Below are 19,760 nucleotides of genomic sequence, written 5' to 3'. Positions count from 1 at the left end.
TAAAAAGGTCATGAAAGCAGACACTGCTCACGGAGAAATTCAGACGAGGTTGGCTGAACAGTACACTCTCAGAATGAGTCATCTGTATTTGGTTGTTATTCTTGGATTTGATAAAAATATTTCTCAAAAGGCAAATTTAGAAAAGTAGTTGGAGAGTTGAACGGAGGTGTGGCTCAAGTGGTAGAGTACTAGTGGAGCAAGTAGACTGAGCAAATGCAAGGCCCTGAGTTCAAATACCGGAACTAGCAAACAAACAAAAAGAAACAGACAAACCAACAACAACAAAAAGAGAGACAGTATCTAAAGAGTTGAATTGCAAGAAAATAGGCAACAGCCACAATCTAAGTTTGAGACTCTTCTCATGAGGTCACTGGTGCCCATAGGAAGAGTTCAACAGAACCTGAATGGTTGATGAGATGCAGGAAATTGACAATATCCAAGGAAAGCCATTTGGGTATAGACACTTGTAGTAGATGAAGAAAAGAATATATTCAAGTGGTCCTTTGGTTTATAATGTTTTATATAAGTATTATACTTACATCCTGAGAAGTCACTAAATAGAAGCGAAGGAGAAATCTAGGCAGGAAAGATGAGGGAGACAATGGAAAAGCATTGATCAAGATGCATTTTTCTTATAAACTGATGGGTTGAATTTGAACCCCTTTGCAAACTCCTTAAAGATAATTTTAGAAAGTCAAAAAGAGTAACACGTAAGTAAATATGTTGAGTGGTATTCAAGTGCATACTGAAATATGGTATTAGCTGAAATATGGTAGATACAAGGGAGTGTTCAAATAGTGTAATTCCTTAGAAAGGCAAAGGCAAAGTTCAACTAAATAAACACCAGAAAACAGGCACTTGAAAGGGAGGGGGTGGGGTCAAGGGGAATGAAGAGGAGAACAGGGGGAGAACGCAATGAAGAATTCATTGGATTGCCTACATAATTAAGCAGCACGAGGGAAGGGGTGGGTTGGTAGGGATGGGAGAGAATGTTGGAAGGGGTGACCTCAATCAAGATGCCTTGTATTCATCAGCTGCTTGGGTAAATGGCAACTCAAGATAATAAAATTTAGCTAAAAGAATAAATCTAAAATCTAAAAACCACTATTAAATCTTCGATTGATGTCACGTCATCTTTCCTTCTTATTGTGCTTAATCTGGAAGTGATTTACAAGCATGCTGATCACATGATCTCATGGTATCCTTAAGCAGTGCAAAGGGCATGCTGATTTTCCAATGATCTGCCCCCCCCTCCAAATCAACACTTTAATTGCTTTATAATATTCCATCAAGTGCATGTGCAGGGTTAATTATTATCACTTTTTTTTTTAGTGTTCTTTTTGGTGACTTTAAAAATGGATGGTGTGAATTAGCATGTACTTTAGTGAAATCGGTTTAGACATTCTAACATACCTGCATGAAAGCCAACGTGCTTGACAGTGGTGCTATATCCCCACAGAGAGTTTTCAGTAAAATTGTCTTTAAGAGTCTTGTGATCCAGACAATCGGATCCTGCTATTGTGCTCTAGATGGAGCAAGTAGCCACCGCTGTGCACTTAAGAATTTGCCTTGCCTGTTATGGGGTACGTGAACGTCTGATACTTGTATACTTATCCAAGGAAGGTAATTGACATACTCACTGCCTTATGGACTTACCATTTCCTCTTGGTGATGACGTTTAAAATTCTCCCTTAAAAATTTTGAAATGCACGATACATTGTACTCCAAATGGATAGCCTTAAGCTTATATTCCCAGCTACTTGAGTGGGTGTAGGTCTTGGGAGAAAGATTGAGGTGGGGGAGTCTATTGGGGGCAAAAAATGTATGAGACTCCATCTCAACCAATAGCTGGTTGCACTGGTGGTGGTGGTGCATGCCTGTCATCCTGGCTATGTGTGAAGCATAAATAGGAGGATTGCAGTCCAAGCAAGTCTGGGCACAAATTGAGACCCTATTTAAAAAAATAACCAATGTAGGAAGAGCTGGTGGAGTGATTCAGGTGATCTAATCCCTGCCTAGCAAATACAAGACCCTGAGTTCAAACCCTAGTACCACCAAGCAATAAGAAAATAAATAAAAATAAAATACAATTAAAAAGTTTAAAGAAAGAAAAGATATGCCAATTTAAAAAGCATATAAGAATCCACTAAGAGCTGGATGCTAATGGCTCATGCCTGTCATCCTAGCTACTCAGGAGGCTGAGATTTGAGGATCACACTTCATAGCCAGCCTGGATAGGAAAGTTTGTGAGACTTTTATCTCCAATTAACTACCAGAAAATGGGAAGTAGTGCTGTGGTTCAAAGTGGTAGAGCACTAGCCTTGAGCAAAAATTGCTCAAGGACAGCATTCAGGCCCTATGACAAAAAAAATCCACTAAAAAATCAACTTATATGGATATGTATATATGAATATATAGGTATATATGTGTAGTTGAAGATAAATGAATCAATGAATAATTAATCAAACTATCATACAGTCATGACCTCTTAGACTCAAAGAAACCAAATTGGGATGGTTACTAAGCAAAATAGTCAAGCATGGTGATCTATTCTCTAGGATACTTGCCTTAGTCTAATATTCATTATTTAACTTCATAGGCAACACAGCAGCCTTACAATCTCTTATACCTGGGAGTGTTTGGAAAGCTTTTTAGTTACTCTTAATTGTTTCATTTGTAATGTCTTCATAGAAGATAGTATCAAAAATTTGTGAGCATTCAATGAATAACAGGCAAAATTATGTGGCACAAAAAGTAGACATACTAGGAAAAACTTATATTCAATAAAAGCATTGTGGTCTCCTTTTATACCAGCACGTGTACTTTGAGATCTTCAGAAGTTGTAATGATGACACTGGGCTAAGGAGTTGCATGGTGAACATGGATCATAATAATGAATATTTCAGAGTGGCTAAAATGATTACATTTTTATTTTCTTGTCTAAAAAGAATGATAATTCACAAGGTGATGGATATATTAACTAGCTTGATTGAATCTTGCTATGTTGTGTACATAGATCAGAACATTATGCTCTAGCTCCTAAGTACATACAATTATTATCTGTCAGTTAAAAATGTATAAATTCAAGATGGAGTAACTGATAAATGTATGATGAAATGTATACAATACCAATAAAGAAAATAATTTAATTTCTTGAACTCTGGATAGAAAACAATACACACTGAGAGATTTTTTCTAATGCAGTCATTGTCTATGAGTGTTCATGGACACAATTGTGTTTTTCAGAATGACTCTATGAATACTTAATCCTCACTATTAAACATAATATTAGATTCATTAATCTAGAGACTATCTTAAAACCACACAAGTACCATAATTGCTCTTTCCTTGTATTGGTTTAGATCTGACCATTGCAGTTGCTAAGCCAAATGGAAAGAAGAATTACAATTGTGTGTGTATGTGTATATGTGTGTGCATATGCACATGTGTGAATACAAATGTACCAGTCCTAGGGCTTGAACTCAGAGCCAGGGTGCAATCTCCAAGCTTTTCTACTCAAGGCTAGCCCTCTACCACTTGAGCCACATCCCCACTTCCACAAATTTTAATGTAAGTTTCTAAGCAAATTCTTGAACCCTATGTATAGCATGTATTGCTCCCCAAATTAAACTTTTTTTAAATGTTGTTAAAGCACATGACTTACAGAAACCATTAATTTTATGCAACACAATCCATCCTGATTACTAAATAAACAGGCAATTTTTTTCCAGTGCTTTGAGAGCTATTAAGTTAACTAGATACATAAAAATAAAGTTCCTGCTTGTCAACAGAAATATTCAGAATATATAGCCCATATTAAGGAAAGAACGCTTATAAAGGGAAAATGTTGGATTGCAAGTAGGTTAAGCTCCTCACATGCACCCATGCAATTAATCCAAACAAAAACTAGTCTGCCTACTCAGTTTGTACACTCAAGTTGATGTAAAATGAACCACTGGGGCCTGTTCTCAGCCTGGACAACCAGCAACACCTGCTCAGTAAGTCCCGTCCCTGGAGTTTCTTTCCTGGGTTGCTCATTCTCTGCATTGTTTCGAAGCAAACTGCCAACATCCTCAGCTTTCATTTCCCAGCATTTCAGTGCAAATCTTTGATAGATGAGTATTTCAGTGAAACTAATCCTTAAAAAGAAAGAGGAAAAAAAGAACATTCGTGCATTTACCCAGTATCTAGTTGGTGTTTTCAAATTTCCAACAGTAAGCTGGAAAAAGCACATTTTGTTGTTCTTCATACTCAAAGACTTGAAACTTTCCAAAGTGCTCAACTTAATAAATGAAGTGTAGATTTCAAATGCTATTTTCTGGTTGTGTAGCACATTACCCTTTATACTATCTGTGACTCAATCAAGTCCCTGAGAAATTTCACATGCTCAGATATGTGTGTTCCTATTCTTTTTTTTTTTGTCAGTCCTAGCACCTGAACACAGAGCCTGTTCTGTCCCTGAGCCTCTCTGTGCTCAAGGCTAGTGCTCCACCACTAGAGCCATAGCGTCACTTCCAGCTTTTTCGGAGTAGTTTATTGGACATAAGAGTCTCATGGACTTTCCTGCCCCAACTGGCTTTGAGCTGTGATCTTCAGATCTCAGCCTGAGTAGCTAGGATTATAGGTGGGAGCCACAGGCACCCTGCTGTTCCTATTATAGAGCTGCAATTTTCAGTTCTGAGAGAACACAGCCAGGGTAAGTAGATATGTCTTTTATTTTTAAATTCATTACTGTGACTTTTGTGGCCCAAGAATTTGTGACTGTCCTGGAAGGATTAAAAGGCAAATTTAAATGCTTGCAGCCACTGACTCTGCATATGTCATTCTGATGAATATCAGCTCAGTGTAAAAATACGATGCCCACTAGTGTGTGGTTGCTTTGGCAGTCATGTGTGCTCCGATGTCTTCTTTTTATATTTCTTTGTCTATAGAGAGCATTCAGGCCTTTTACTTGTTTTTCTTCTTTTTACAGAAATACTATTGTACATATTATAGATAATGTAGTTTCTGAAAATTCTAAAAAGCAGCTTAAATGAAAAAAAAACTATGCAGTATCATTAAAACCACGTGCGGGATGTTTCATAACTGACACAAGAGGGTGGCTCTAAATATAAAAGTTATCTATCTTCAAATTGATTATACACCTTTGAAATAGTTTTCAAATGTTAATCAACCAATCTCAGTTGCATTCAGACAGAAACAATATAGATACTTAGGTTCCTCTTATTGCTGTATGGGCCTGTAATTACACTGACTAAAGTATAATTTTCAAAATTTATATGCAAAGGCAAACTAGTTTAAAAGGAAATAAAACTCTACATTAAAGAAATTAAAACTATTTTCGTTGAAGCAACTTTCCTAGGAAGTATCTTCTTGCTATCTTTTGTTTCCAAGTTAAAAATATTGTCAGAGTTGGGTGCCGGTGGGGCTCATGCCTGCAATCCTAGCTACTCAGGAGGCTGAGATCTAAGGATCACGGTTCAAAGCCAGACTGGGCAGGTAAGTCCGTGAGACTCTTATTTCCAATAAACCACCAGAAAGTGACACTGTGGCTCAAGTGGTAGGGCGCTAGCCTTGAGCTGAAGAGCGCAGGGACAGCCCCAGGCCCAGAGTTCAAGCCCCACAACTACCACTACCACCAATAAAAAAAACGCCAGAAGGAGAGCTGTGGCAAAAAAGCTAAGGGACAGCACCTAGGTCCTGAGTTCAAGCCCCAGAATAGAAACCCCAAAACATTTGTGGTGTGTGTGTGTGTGTGTGTGTGTGTGTGTGTTTGTGTGTGTAGAGCCTGGGATGTACTGATTGGTCTTGTATACACATGATTCTGAGTTCAATCCTTGACCCTGTAAAAAGTAAAAATAAATAAAAATATTGTCAGTTACAGCCAAATAAATATTTGGCTTGTTTCCTAATGTAATCATCACATTGGTCATAATGTATTTAGAGGAGATTCTATTTGTCTTTCAGCTGTCTAGCTGGGTGACTTGGAGTTTTAGCTTGAATGATTAAATTTCTAGTCAAGACTAAGAAAGTATCTATCAATGATGTTTGTGTAGATGGCCCGTTACACAATACAACAACCACAATTGCACGTTGCACAAAACAGGAAGATGGTAAATCTGCTTATCTTTGAAATCCAAACTTGTTAACCATTTAGCTACCCCGCTGAGAGATGAAGAGAACTTTAGGAATCTCTCTGAATTCACCCTTCCCCAGCTGTGACTTCTTCTGTTAAGAGCTAGCCTTGTCTTGTTCACTCCAGCATGCCCCAAAGCCTCTAGTAGAAAGGTCTGAATGGACATCCCTAGTTTGTCTATGAATATTAATATTTCACTTGAGTTTTGGAATAGTGGTGGCTAGTGTTTGAAAAATGTTCTCTGTGAAGAGAAAAGAGTTTCTTGGAACAGGAAGGGAATGAGTTTGTATCATCTGCGTTGAATAGAGCACTACCCAAATCTCAGTTATCTGCGCATTAAAAATGGAGCCCTTGCACTGAAATGTATAAGCTTTCTGTATTCTTCTTTCATTTGTCTATATCAGCTTACCCAGGGGTATAGGGACATTTACTAGTTTGTTGTTTTATTACATCTGGCAGTCGGCAGGTGTTATTATTGATTGAAATACAAATTTGCACCAGTCTTTCTAGCTCCACGTTTGCTGCATGGATTTATTCACCCTCTGTTCCCGGAGGAAAAATGAGTTTGTCTGTTTGGTGAAGGATCAGAAGGCCTATATATTTTTTGGCTCTCTGATTACGTTATTGCCAAATAAAGTAAATGTCTCCCTTGACTTGCTTTGTAAATGGAACTCTAATTGTGTGACCAAATTGTGCAGAAATCTGAAGGTCAAACCACCCAAAATAATTCAGCCTTGTATTTTTTGTCTCTGTATTCTAAAAATATTCAGAAAAATTTAAAGTTAGCAGCAGCTTTGTAAGAGAATTCTGTTGGGACCATTAATCTCTGCATCTGCTCAGTCTCAAAAAAACCTAGCTTCTCTGAAAGCATGAGTTGGGGCTTACATCATTATACAGTGGCCATCAGCTAAATATATAGTATTTGATGTACATCATGGTGCTAAATTTACATGGATATACACAATATACGTTCCTAGTAAAATTAATTAATATTGAATAATGTTTAATTAACTCAGAGGCTGAAATGAGCACTATCGAGGGTAAGGAACCGTGATATGATTGAACGCTAGTCAACCTTTTGTAACATTCCAGGTTTTCAAGTTTATAGTAATAAAGTATTTGATCTGCCTGGAAAAGTAGTTGATTTCAAGTCTCCCCCTAAGACACATATACTGACGTGTTCACTTGGGAAAACAGTGACTAATTTGTAACATGAGTAAATGAAACTTTGGAACATTCTGAAAGCTCATCAATAGATTAGACGAACTGTATGGAAACATAAATAGAACACAGAGGTGAACCAGGAATATTTTACTTCAAATTTTATAATGTCTTTAAGGGGGAACTTTGTATTATTTTTTTCAGCTCTGAACAGTAGTTATTTTCATGATAATGGTCACCAGAATGCCATTGTTTATTGTAATATTCATGGTAAAATGAGAGATGTTAATGGAGCTGTCTATGGTATAATGCATGATAAATTATATGATATCGAAAATACAAACTTGGAAAGTATTTCTCAGGGTGTTCTTAATGATCTATTTAAAAAAACCACAAAGGTGAAAATACAATTTTAATGAGATACTCTTCGATATCTTTTTTTTTTTTTTTTGCCGGTTGTGGGGCCTGAACCCTGGGCCTGGGCGCTGTCCCTCAGCTCTTCAGCTCAAGGCTAGCGCTCTACTATATTTGAGCTATAGCTCCCACTTCCAGCTTTTTCTGCTTATGTGCTTATGTGGTGCTGATGAATTGAACCCAGGGCCTCATGCATGCAAGGCAAGCGCTCTACCACTGAGTCACCTTCCCAGTACCTTTAATATCTTTTTAAAAGTTGTTTTTGTTTTGGGATAAATGCATGTAAGAAATTTAAATCTTGGCTGAATTCTCTGCACTGCCTTAGCATGTAAAAGGTATCTTTCTTTCCCATAGTTAGCATGATTATTTTTGTTTACTTTTTTTATGCAAAGTACACCAAATATCCAGAAAGAGAGGAAAGGGATAGCTATATGCAGCTCATTGAATTTTCAAAAAAGTGAATGTGTAAATATTATTTAGGCCAAGAATATCACAATCAAAACCTTCTTCCCTAGTATTTCTATGTATTACTATCTATCTTCTCTCTAAATCTGTATTGTCAAGATTTCTAACAAGGCAGAGGACATTTGTCTGTTTTGAATTCAATGCAGAAAGGAATCATACAATGTGAATTCTTTTTATATTTAACTTCTTGTGTGAACATCATGTGAAATGCACTTGGGCAGCTATTTGGGAATAGCTGTCTTATTTTCAGTGCTTTAGAATATTTCACTGTACAAGCTGGACACGGATAACTTGCTCATGTCTATAATCCTCACTACTCAAGAGGTAGGAATCTGAGCATCATGGTTTGAAGCCAGTCTGAGCAGAAAAGTCTTGAGATTCTTATCTCCAATGAGCCAGCAAAATGCTGGAAGAGGAGACATGGTTCAAGTGGTAGGGTGCCAGCCTTGATGTTGTAACTTTTGTATTTGACCTACAGTTCTTGGATATTATCTCCTGCTTTTTTCTTTTCTTTCATTATAGTTTAGGAAGCTTGTATTTTCCAGTCTTCAGGCTCACTGAGCTTCCCTTAGCCATGTTGAGTTTATTGATGTGTCCTTCACAGCTATTGTGCATTTCCATTGTCGTAAGTTTTACTTTTAGCTTTTTCCTTTGACCTTTGGCTTTTCATTTTCCTGTTTCCATTACTCGTCTGTTTTTGTGTGTTGATCGCTTTTTCATTAGAGCCTGCCACATCTTGTTTTAAAGTCACAGTCTGATAAAGCCAACACCCGTGGCTTATCTGAATCTGGTTTCCATAATTATGCTGTCTCTGCAAACTTTTTTTCTTTTGTGCTGTATGTGTGTGTGCACATGCGTATGCATGTATTTGTGCTTTGAAAGCTGGCTGTGTTGTTTCTAGCAGCAGGTCATTATTACAAGGATTTCTATTGCTCTGTCTAGGAATTTGGGTGTGTCCAATGGTTGATGCAAGGGGCCAGAGGTGCTGAGCATTGGCTTTGGACGCATATAGGGCCCTTGGTTTTGTCTTTCCTCTCTGGACACAGTCTGCGTTGTGCAGTTCTTTTGGCTGCAATCTGCCAGCATTGTACTGGACTCCTGCTGGTATCCTGGTGTGTACAAGGAATGGAACTTTTCTGTACTTTTCCAAATAAATTTCAGTGCTTCAGAGCTTTTGTCTCAGAGCTGTGATATTCACAACTATTTCTCTAGTAGTTTTCCCCAGCCCTCTGTCCTTTGTGGCTAGAGAGTTGTCAATCTATTTTCTTGAAGACATAATACCTGTTGATTTCTTTTAGATGAGACAGGAAAGCTTGGGAAACTGGAGAGAGAGGTGGGGGGGGGAGGGAGAGGGAGGGGGAGAGGGAGAGAGGGAGAGGGAGAGAGGGCTGCCCTTTCCATTTGGCATAGAACATGGTAGACTTTCCTGGGAGACTAGGCTTTTATTATGGAGATACTGGGCATATTTTACAGGGATGACCTTTTTCCCTGCCAAGCCATATTCTCTGGGTCCTCACTAAGAGTTTGGAAGAGTCCTGAAGGCAAAGTCCAAAGAAATGTGGGGACTCTTGTAAAAGTTGGGTCTTCAAAAAAGTCTCTTCTACTTGTCTCCAGTCCATCTCTGTCTCACCCTTTACCCTAACGTAGAGACTCTCAGTGTTCTAACACACCATGTACAGAGGCCTACGAAGTATTCTTCTACCTCAGGGAGTTAGAACTAAAAATGTACCTCAAATCTATTGAAATGGTCAAAGAATCTGCGCAACTTCTATTTCTCCTCTTCAAGAATCCTTTCGTCAATTCTGAAGAAAAAGAGCCTGAAATGTGAGACTCACCTCTTTGGGGTTTTCTTTTTGTCTTCTACATTCAAATGATAGACATTTAGTATTTTACTATCTTTTTAGCAGGGCGTTGTTCAGAATTTCCTAGTCTAGCACTTTCCTAATGTGATTTTTTTTTCATAGTGCTTAAAGGTTATTTTCTATCTCAGTAAAAATTTAGTCTTCTGCAAAATTGTGCCTATAATCCCCTAATATAATTGTAAGCTTTATGATCTGTCCATGTATCTTTCACATAATACTTCATTGCTGTGTGGTAACAATAGTCATCAACCACAACGGAGGTTCTATCCTTCATTGGCTGGTCTTTCTGTCTTCAAAGTTCAAACCCTTTGATATTAAAAGCACCTGAAGCAGTAATAATTTACGACCTCTTGACTACAGATGTGAAGATAATGACTGCCACTTCTCATTGAACTTCTGTTAATAATCTGAAGGGTGGTAGAAACTAATTTCATATGAACAAAATTAGATTCTATTTTATTTTTTTTGAACTTGAGTTTTCTTACATATGATTGATCATTAGACTCATATTGATCTAATGTGGTTGATATTTCTCTAGCACAAAAGAGGAATGCTAATTCATATTCAAGACTGAGTCGATTGAGACCTTTGAAATGTGATTGCAATGGCATGTTCAACAGATGTTTACAATTATTCTCATCTGGATTTGTATGAGTGACCTCTCCCTCCATTTTTCAGGTTTATTTTTCTTTGTTCTTCCTTTATACTTTTTCCATACCCGAGAATCTCTTGGAAGACACACGTAGTACAGATTTATTACTGACATCATAAAATAGTGATTTTTATTTGACAGCATGTGGCTATGATTTATTTAGTGTCTGTATGTCAGCCATCTCTGTCAACACAAGTTGTACTTGGATAGGTCACATGAAGGTCATGGGTAGGTCACTGGGATCTCGTAATAAGAGAGATCAATAATATCGAGAGGCCTTCCATGTTTGCCTGCCTGTTTGTTGTGTTGAATTTCTCCTGATGCTGCTGTTTATTTGGCTACAGCTGGATTTCTATGTAATTAGAGTCTACTCTACTACTCTGTTGAACGGGTCCCCTGTTTCTGATTTATGATAGTGATGTTTTTGAGCTCTGAGTGAATGGCCATTGGGAAATCTTTATACATCTTAGCTTTTATACATGAGTTGCTCAATTAATATTTGGGAAAGAAATTAGTGCTATTGTACCTCTTCATAAACTTGAGAATCAGTTAGGAAATACTTAAAATCTGGTGAAAACTTTAATTCATTAACTTCATCCATTATCATGGTTGGAATACTTTTTAAAATTATCTGTGAATACCTCATTAAATTTCAAAATCACAAGTCTAAAAGAAAAGGAAAAATACAAGTAGGGTTCTTTTATTTTGATCACGTAAGACACATAACTTTAATTTTATTTCTAGATATTTCATGAATTGCATGGTACAATAGTATATTCTTTTATATTCTGTATCTATGAGGAGATACTGTTTATATGAAGAAGGCTTATTGATTACTGAACATTTGTCTTTCATTTTTATTCTTCTCCAGTAATTTTGAGAAAATGTAACACTTAATACAATAATTTTTATCTATAAAAGTCAGCTGGTGGAGCTGAGTCCCAGTTCAGCAATAATCTAAGTGGTATTATTCTCAAATGTGTAAATGCTTTTAAATATAAATTTTGAGATCAAGGGGAAAAAGCTTTAGATAATATATCACATTTCCTCTGGGGTAGACTGTTTGTGTTCAGGTTCTGTTGGAATGAAAGCTTTTGATGACTTAGCTAAATTATGAGCTTTGGAGTTAGAAAAGCCTGGAATTAAATTCTTGCTTTGCCACTTTCTAGCTGTGTGACTTGAGACATATAACCTCTATAATTTTCATTTGCTTCAGTTGTAAAGGGAGGGACAAAAATAACTACTTTGTAGGGTTGCTGCAAAATTAAAGCTTCATAATACATTCCAGGCCTGTCAGCCATTTAAATTGACAAGGAAGAACACCTTTGCAACGTGACATAGTTTGCCTTAAGAACATCTGCCTCCTCCCAAACTTGGAATGTTGAAACCTTAACCTCCCAGGCCTCCGTAGGTAGGAGGAAGTAGGGCCTCTTGGGAAGAAGTGAGGTCTCGTGGGCATGAGAATGGAGTTAGAGTCTTTATGAAAGAGGCCCGTCCGCACTCCTTTGCCCTTTCTATCACAGAGACCACAGCAAAAGGACAGACATCCGGTAAGTCCCGGAAATGGACCTTGCCTGACCCCCTTCTGTCAAAGTCTTTACCTGGGAGACTTTCTAGTCTCTCACAACTAGAACTATGGGAAATGGGGGTCTGTTTTATAAGCTACTCAGCTCGTGGCATTTTGTCATAGCAGCTCAAATGGACCAAAGACATTACTTATTCTTCTCTTGGGAGGTGAATGCGAGTGAACTCTTTTTTAATTACCTTTCCCTTCCTGAAAAGTTTTCAAATAAAGTAGGGAGAGGAAAAGAGTAGAATTTATCCACAAATCTGAAAAATGTTTAAAGAGAGAGAGCAAAAGAGGATAGATACAAATGCAACAGAGCACATATTGGCAAAGTAAACTCCAGGGCCCTGCCCAGATTTGCCCTGTGGGATAGGAAACCCCATTAGCCATACTATAGATACATTATATAGTTATTAAATATATTTATTTTATACATTTATTTAATATATTACCCATGTGTTTTTAAAGTATAGTTTTTTTAAAAAAATTATCTTTAAGAACTTGTACAAAAGAGTTGTCATTCAACAAAGCAGTTTATGAATACAGTGCATTTTGGTCTGTCACCCCTTTCAAAATTCTCCCCCACTTCAATTAATGCTGACATTCACTTCAGTCCATAATCTTTCAAAGAAGGCACAGATATTCATGTAATAAAAGTTTACAACTAGAAACGTTTAAACTCCTTTCTTCCTTCCTTCTTTTTTTTTTCTTTTCTTTTCTGCAGACAAGGTCTTGTTTTGCAGGCTGGCTTCAAACTCACAGTCTTTCTACCTCCACCTCCTGAGTGCTATGGTTAGAGGCACACCTTCACCTGCCTTCTTGGGGGTGGGGGAAGGTTTGGCTTGTGGACCATGTGAAGGCAGTGAAATCATTTGGTACACGAAAGTACGGACGCGTCTGCTTTTCATCTCCCTGCATTAATAATTGTGTATGAGCTGTGAATGTGGTTATAAATATCCAAGTGGCTGTTGGCAGAAAAATGGTCTTGCTCCTGCAATATTTCTTCATTGAGTTGTTAGGGTGTAACAAGAAAACATTTTCATAGCAAGCTGTGGGAAGTTCCTTAGGTGAAGAAAAATCCGATTTGGAGCTTTCGTTTATAAAGCAGCATAGCATCAATCCTGTGCCTTGTGTGCAAAGGTTCTGGAAGATTTTTCCTCTAATACTGAAATTTGAAGTAGAATCTTGGTTACCTTATGTATTTCAAAAAAAGTCAAGTGCAAAGCTGGGTGTTGGTGGCTCCTGACTATAACTCTAGCTGCTCAGAAGGCTGAGAGCAGAGGATTGCCTGGGCAGGAAAGTCTATGAGACTTTTATCTCAAATTAATTACCAACAAGCTGGAAGTGAACTGTGGCTCCAATGGTAGAGCACTAGCCTTGAGTGAAGGAAGCTTAGAAACTTCAAGCTCTGAAACTGGCGTGCACACGCGCACACACACACACACACACACACACACACACACACATATACATGAAGTGCAGATATGAGGTATGATTCAAGTGGTAGAGCACCAGGAGTGAAGATGCCAAGTGAGGGTGCAAAGCCTTGAGTTCAAACCTTGGTTCTGGCATAAAAGAATAGATTAAAAGCATCAAGTTCAAAGTAATCCAAATTTATTTGCTAGCTTTTAATTTATTTTTAATTTATTATTTATTTTTTTTGGGTCCGGTCATGGAGCCTGAACTCTGGGCCTGGGCACTGTCCCTCAGTTCTTTAGCTCAAGACTAGTGCTCTCCCACTTGAGCCACAGCGCCACTTCCGGCTTTTTTTTTTCTGCTTATGTGGTGCTGAGGAATCGAGCCCAGGGCCTCATGCATGCAAGGCAAGCGTTCTACCACTGAGCCACCTTCGCAGCCTAGCTTTTAATTTAATAAATAGTTATGATGCATCATTTTCCAAATGGCAATGATATTAAAAAGTCATTTAAGGTACCTAGAGGGCTCCTAAAAATGACACTTCTGCCTACTTTATCACTCTGCATGCTTCCTACTATCTGTGTCTTCTGTTATTTTGCTAATTAGTGTAAAATTAATCCATGCTCATAAAAACCTCAGATTTGACTGAAATGTGGTACAAATGCCATCTCCTCCACGTCACAAAAATTTTACGTGATAACCGCTCATTATTTTGAGTGTGCTAGCAAAGGACATTTGTGTTCCTTGCACAAAATATGCATTTCATATTCTTCCTGTTTTAAACAAAATCAGAGAACTCATACATCAGCCAGAAGAGAAGGGCAAGGCTGGCTCCTAAGAGACCCCCACCCCCATTCCTTTTCTCTGTCTGCCATCTTTGTCCCGGGACCTCTTTCTTCTAATCCATAAAGATGCTGAAATCATTGTCATAGCATCGATCTAAATCTATGAATTTCTATTATTTTCGAAAAAAAAAGTAAGTGAGATCTTTTGAAAGGTTATCTAATTAATCATCCAGCTGTTCAGCTGGCAAGGAATTGTAATTAGGGATTGTAATAGGATGCCAGAGGCACCCAGGAAATAGAATCAGGAGTATGAAAAGATCTGATTAGACAGTGTGTTGCTACTTATTAGAGCGCATGTCTGCAGGCTAGATTCTTAGACCTGGTTCATAATACCTTGGAGTACTCGTAAACACACACACACACACACACACACACACACATGCACGCACGCACACTCGCGTGCACGCGCACACACATGCACACACACCAGTGACCAAGCTCAGAACATAGAAAGTTTTACCCTATAATCTAAGTTTGGAAAACCACTGACTGACATCAACCATTCTAGAAGAAACATTTGAAGCAATGACCATGTACAAATGCTAGGCATTTCTGTAGAAAGGAACAATCTGGTGCTGTAGACATTTGGCATGGAGGTTGGTTAGTACAAAAAAAAATGTGATCAGTGGAACAGGGTAGAATTTTCTAGAAGGGAAAATTGACCAATGGACTAGGGCAGAACTTTCTAGAAAAGTCTGGTTGTTAGAGTCTAGTTATCAGGATTAAACAATGTTATCTGATATGTATGTTCTTGGGAATATTAGTCTGGGTGTATGGTATGCAAAACAGCCTCAATCTACAGCAATGATAAAATGAGTTTGGAGAGAGGGCTATTCTTGTGACCAAATATGCTGGAGATAGGCTAGTAACTGTTCCTGTCATAGGTGATGCGTCAGGTCACATGACCCACTCCCAAAGGCCCTGTGATGGAGGAGTGTGTTGGACTTGGTTTTGTTTCTAAGCCATCTTTCCCAAACATCGAACCTACAGTCCTACCTTACAGAAAACCACTTTGAATGAAGAAACATTGTTCCCAGAATTGTGGATGGAAGGCTGTCAAAGTTACTGCTGTGCCTTTGTGCAGAGTAAGATAAACAAGTGGATTAATAATAATCAAACCCCAAGAAACCCAGCCCTGCCTTAATCATGCGAAATAAACAAAATAAAGCAGGAAGATCTGCTCAGTTTCGGTGAGACCGTCTCAGATAGCAAGGTGTGGGCCCAGACTTGCAATGAGCAGAGCACCTGGGCAGGGGGAGGGGGAGGGGGCTTCCCAAGCAGAATTGACTCTCCGTGCATAGCCACAGTAGGATGGAACCTGGTTTGGTCAAGGAAGTCCAGCGAGGTTAAAACGTGGAAGACTCTGGGGTGTTTGCATAAAGTGTTGGGGTTTTGCTATAGTTTAATTTACCTTTACAAATCTTATTGCTGTCCAGTAAGGGGAAGACATTGGGACTGTGGGTGTGTATGTGGGTAATGGCTGAGGGCCAAGAAGAAACTATGAGTTGTTTTGTTTCATTTTATTTTGTTTTGTTTGGGTTGGTCCTGGGGCTTGAACTTGGAGCCTGGGTGCTGTCCCTGAGTTCTTTTTGCTCAAGACTAGCACTCTACCACTTTGAGCCACAGCTCCACTTCTGGTTTTCTGGTGGTTAGTTGGATGATAAGAGTCTTACAGACTTTCTTGCCCTTGCTGGCTTTGAACCGTCATCCTCAGATCTCAGCCTCCTGAGTAGCTAGGATTATAGGCATGAGCCACCACACACCTAGCTCTCATGTTGCTTTTGTAAGAGGAGAGCGTTTCATGAATCTGCGTGATCCTCATTGAGATAAAGAGGGGGATTTTGGCTCTTATTTGCTACTACAGATAATCTGTTTTACCTATAATTTGGAGGTACCTGGGGTTGATAAACCTAAAAATGGGTATATGGAGGTATGGATGGGGCCAGAGGGCAGAGAACTGGTTGCTAAAACAAATCAAATTAAGTTTGTCATGAAACATTCAACTTCTTTTCTTTATACTATATTCAATTTTTTTCTAAATTCCTGGTAAAAGTGTATAGAAAGAAAAGCAGGTAAATGAACAGACTGCCTGAGTCTTGATGTTTACATTGAGTTCACTTCTGTCCTATTGGCTTTTGAGATCAGCCATGGTGAATCTGCATATGTCATTGCTTATGTCATTTTTACATATGCTATTTTTTTTTTGTCCATCGTGGGGCTTGAACTCTGGGTGTAGGTGCTACCCCTCAGCAATTCAGCACAAAGTTAGCGCTCTACCACTTGAGCCACAGCGCCACTTCCGGTTTTGTGAGTGGTTTAGTGGAGAGAAGAGTCTCACAGACTTTCCTGCCCGGACTGGCTTTGAACCGTGATCCTCAGATCTCAGCCTCCTGAGTAGCTAGGATGACAGGCCGGAGGCACCAGCACCAGCCCATATACTGATTTTTACAGTTAAGAAAGGGTGAAGGGGAAGGAGAGAGGAATAGCAAGAAAGAGAGAGGAAGGATAGGAGGCGAAGCATCAATGAAATACGAATGATGGAGAACACTTCCGGTTTTTGTTGATTTCTCCGTATGTGAAGTGCTAAAGTGTCTCATGCAGGAAAAAAATAATAAAAGCAGGTTAGCAGGTGCTATAAGAGCGAGAGTTTGCAGGTGAGCTATGCCTCCGGTACAGTGCATCCTGATGTTGCAGGAAACGACATGGCACCAGTGCTTTCTGAAGAATGGTTTTGCAAACACCAAAAGATTTTTCCCCCCCTCCACCTTCCTGACCTTTAATGTCTTCAGCTGCAATTTGACTGTGCTGGCTTAGCATCATTCTGAAGGTCTCTTGGAGCTTTCAAATTCTAGACCGTGGAAGTCTAATTATAGGTCTTTCCAAAGTTTTATTGTTTGCAGTTCCATTTAGCAACTTGAATGTGTGTCTCAGGCTGTGGGCGGTTGAAGCCTGGCGCCCGATACTCGGCTGTGGCTCCTACTTCATGTTGACGATGCTTTCGTTTATGTTAATGAAGAAGATGGAGAGATACACATCCTAACTTTGCTTCTTCATGGAGGGGATGAGCACCTTCTTTGCCAAACCAGATCATAGGTTTCCAATACACCCTGGAGCTTGAACTCAGGGCCTGGGTACTTGTTCCTGAGCTTCTTTGGCTCCAAACTAGCGCTCTACCACGTGAGTCACAGAGCCATTTCCAGCCTTTTTCTGAATAGTTAATTGGAGATAAGAGTCTCATGGACTTTTCTGCCCGGGCTAGCTTCGAACTACGATCCTTAGATCTCAGCTTCCTGAGTAGCTGGGATTATAGGCGTGAGCTACCAGCACCCAGCTTAGAAGCAATCTTTATTGAGGATATCACAGTCCAAAGTTACTTTTAATGTGTCTGGTACGATTTACACTATTTTTAGTAAAGCAAAAAGTTTTGACAACTTTTGTGGCTAGGGAGGTGTTAGGACAAAGCTGTGACTGATTTCTCTAAAGGAGCTGGCCCTTGGCCTCGTGATAAAGTAAAACCTGCATTGCCCATGGTTCTTCTAGAAGATGGTGGGATGGATGCTCTCCAGGGACATTGATTTCCTTCTTTCCCTCTTTTCTAGGGATTTTCAGGAAATGCAAACGCAGACAGCGTTGTGTACTCTAGGCTACAGCCTTCTGTCAAAGCCAGGTTTCTGCGCTTCCTTCCTCTAGAGTGGAATCCTAAGGGCAGAATTGGGATGCGGATCGAGGTGTTTGGATGTGCCTACCGTAAGTGTTCATTTACTCAACACACTAACAGAGATATTAAAGGACATGCTTAAGAAGCCAGGCCACTAACCAAAAAATACACTTTTGCAGTAGGTAATTAGACCTTCAGATGGAAAGGCTTCTGGTTAACATCTTCTTTGTGTCCATGAATGTCACTATTGACTTTCATCTTCAACTCCAACTTTGTTTTTGGTGCCAGCCTGGGGGTTGAACTCAGGACCCAGGCACTGTCCTTGAGCTTTTTGTTTTACCCTCAAGACTGGTGCTCTGCCACTTGAGCCACAACTCTACTTCCAGCTTTTTGGTGATTAATTAGAGATTAGAGTCTCCTGGACCTTCTTGCGTGGTCTGGCTTCAAACTGTAATCCTCAGATCGCAATCTCCTGAGTAGCTACCACTCTTAACATTTTAATCCAGAGATGAAATTAGCTTGTCGATAGACAGATATTTGTAACATATGCAAATACATTATATTGAGTGATCAAAAATTTAAATGTTAGAGCTTTCTCCCTCGAGGAGTTATACTTTGCTGGTGTTTCATTCAGATAACCCCGAATTTAATGAAAGAGACAGAGGTTCATTTAGTTTATTCAGTCAAGTGTTAGGAAACCAAAGAATGTTTTCCCTCTTTTGCCCAAAAAGAAAGTGCTAATTCCTTTTTCAAATGCACTATGCCTTCAGCGTAAATTAACAGAAAATATACGTAAAGATCTCTGTCAGAATATAAAATGTGTTTGAAACGTTGTCACATGAAAAGAGAAAAGAACAACCACCAATTTCACTTCATCTCCTCTTAATGAGGCATTTTATGATATCTCTTTGTGGGGAAGGGACCTAAAGGTTATTGATAGTCTACATCAAGCCAACCATCCTGCCGGATACTCCTTTATTAGAGAACAATGAGTGAGTGAAGATGATCTACAATTACCAGACAAACAGTCAGAGGTTGAGAGAGACTCAGTTGCACTAGCTCATTTGTCTTCTCCCAAACTGTTATTTTCAGCCACTATAGTTTTTGTTTAAATGCTCTCTCTCTCTCTCTCTCTCTCTCTCGCTTTATGATGTAATCCTAACTAGGTTCTGCTTCACTTTATGTACATCAAAGGAAAGCATGTCATAAAGAAGTCAAGGGATATGATGAAGTGGTTTTCACTGTGTCTGGGCAAGAGCTCATGCTTTAGCAAAGATGCATGTCTCCGTGGGTGTCTAGTGGTTTTCTTGGTACCCATCTCTATTATCACTCAACAAACCTGCTATTCATTTTAGGGCCGTCAGAATAATAATGATATTGATATGATAATGAATTGATATATTAGTAATAGCCGTATCAATGGCACCAACATTAACAGCATTAATTTTCCTCAGACTGAAAATAGAAACTTTTGCATGAGCACTTATTATATGCATTTGAGTGCTTAATATGTGCATTGTAATAATCAGCTCAAAAGAGCCCAGATAAATATTACCAACTATTTCTGCATTTGCCCAATCTGCT

The 19,760-nt window shown here is 38.9% G+C and overlaps 1 protein-coding gene across 1 annotated transcript in view; it reads left to right on the top strand.

Moving 5' to 3' along the window:
- Cntnap4 (contactin associated protein family member 4) overlaps positions 1 to 19,760 on the top strand; it is a 184,470-nt gene that overhangs the window by 52,221 nt on the left and 112,489 nt on the right. Inside the window, exon 3 of the mRNA XM_042700954.1 lies at positions 18,118 to 18,265. Coding sequence (XP_042556888.1) covers positions 18,118 to 18,265 — 148 coding nt within the window. The remainder of the gene's footprint in view (positions 1 to 18,117; positions 18,266 to 19,760) is intronic.

Source organism: Dipodomys spectabilis, unplaced genomic scaffold, assembly GCF_019054845.1.
Source record: "Dipodomys spectabilis isolate Male_0828 unplaced genomic scaffold, ASM1905484v1 ptg000273l, whole genome shotgun sequence".
NCBI classification, from domain to species: Eukaryota; Metazoa; Chordata; class Mammalia; order Rodentia; family Heteromyidae; genus Dipodomys; species Dipodomys spectabilis.
Note: the sequence above shows the minus strand (reverse complement) of the source record. Positions and strands in the feature narration are given on the sequence as shown.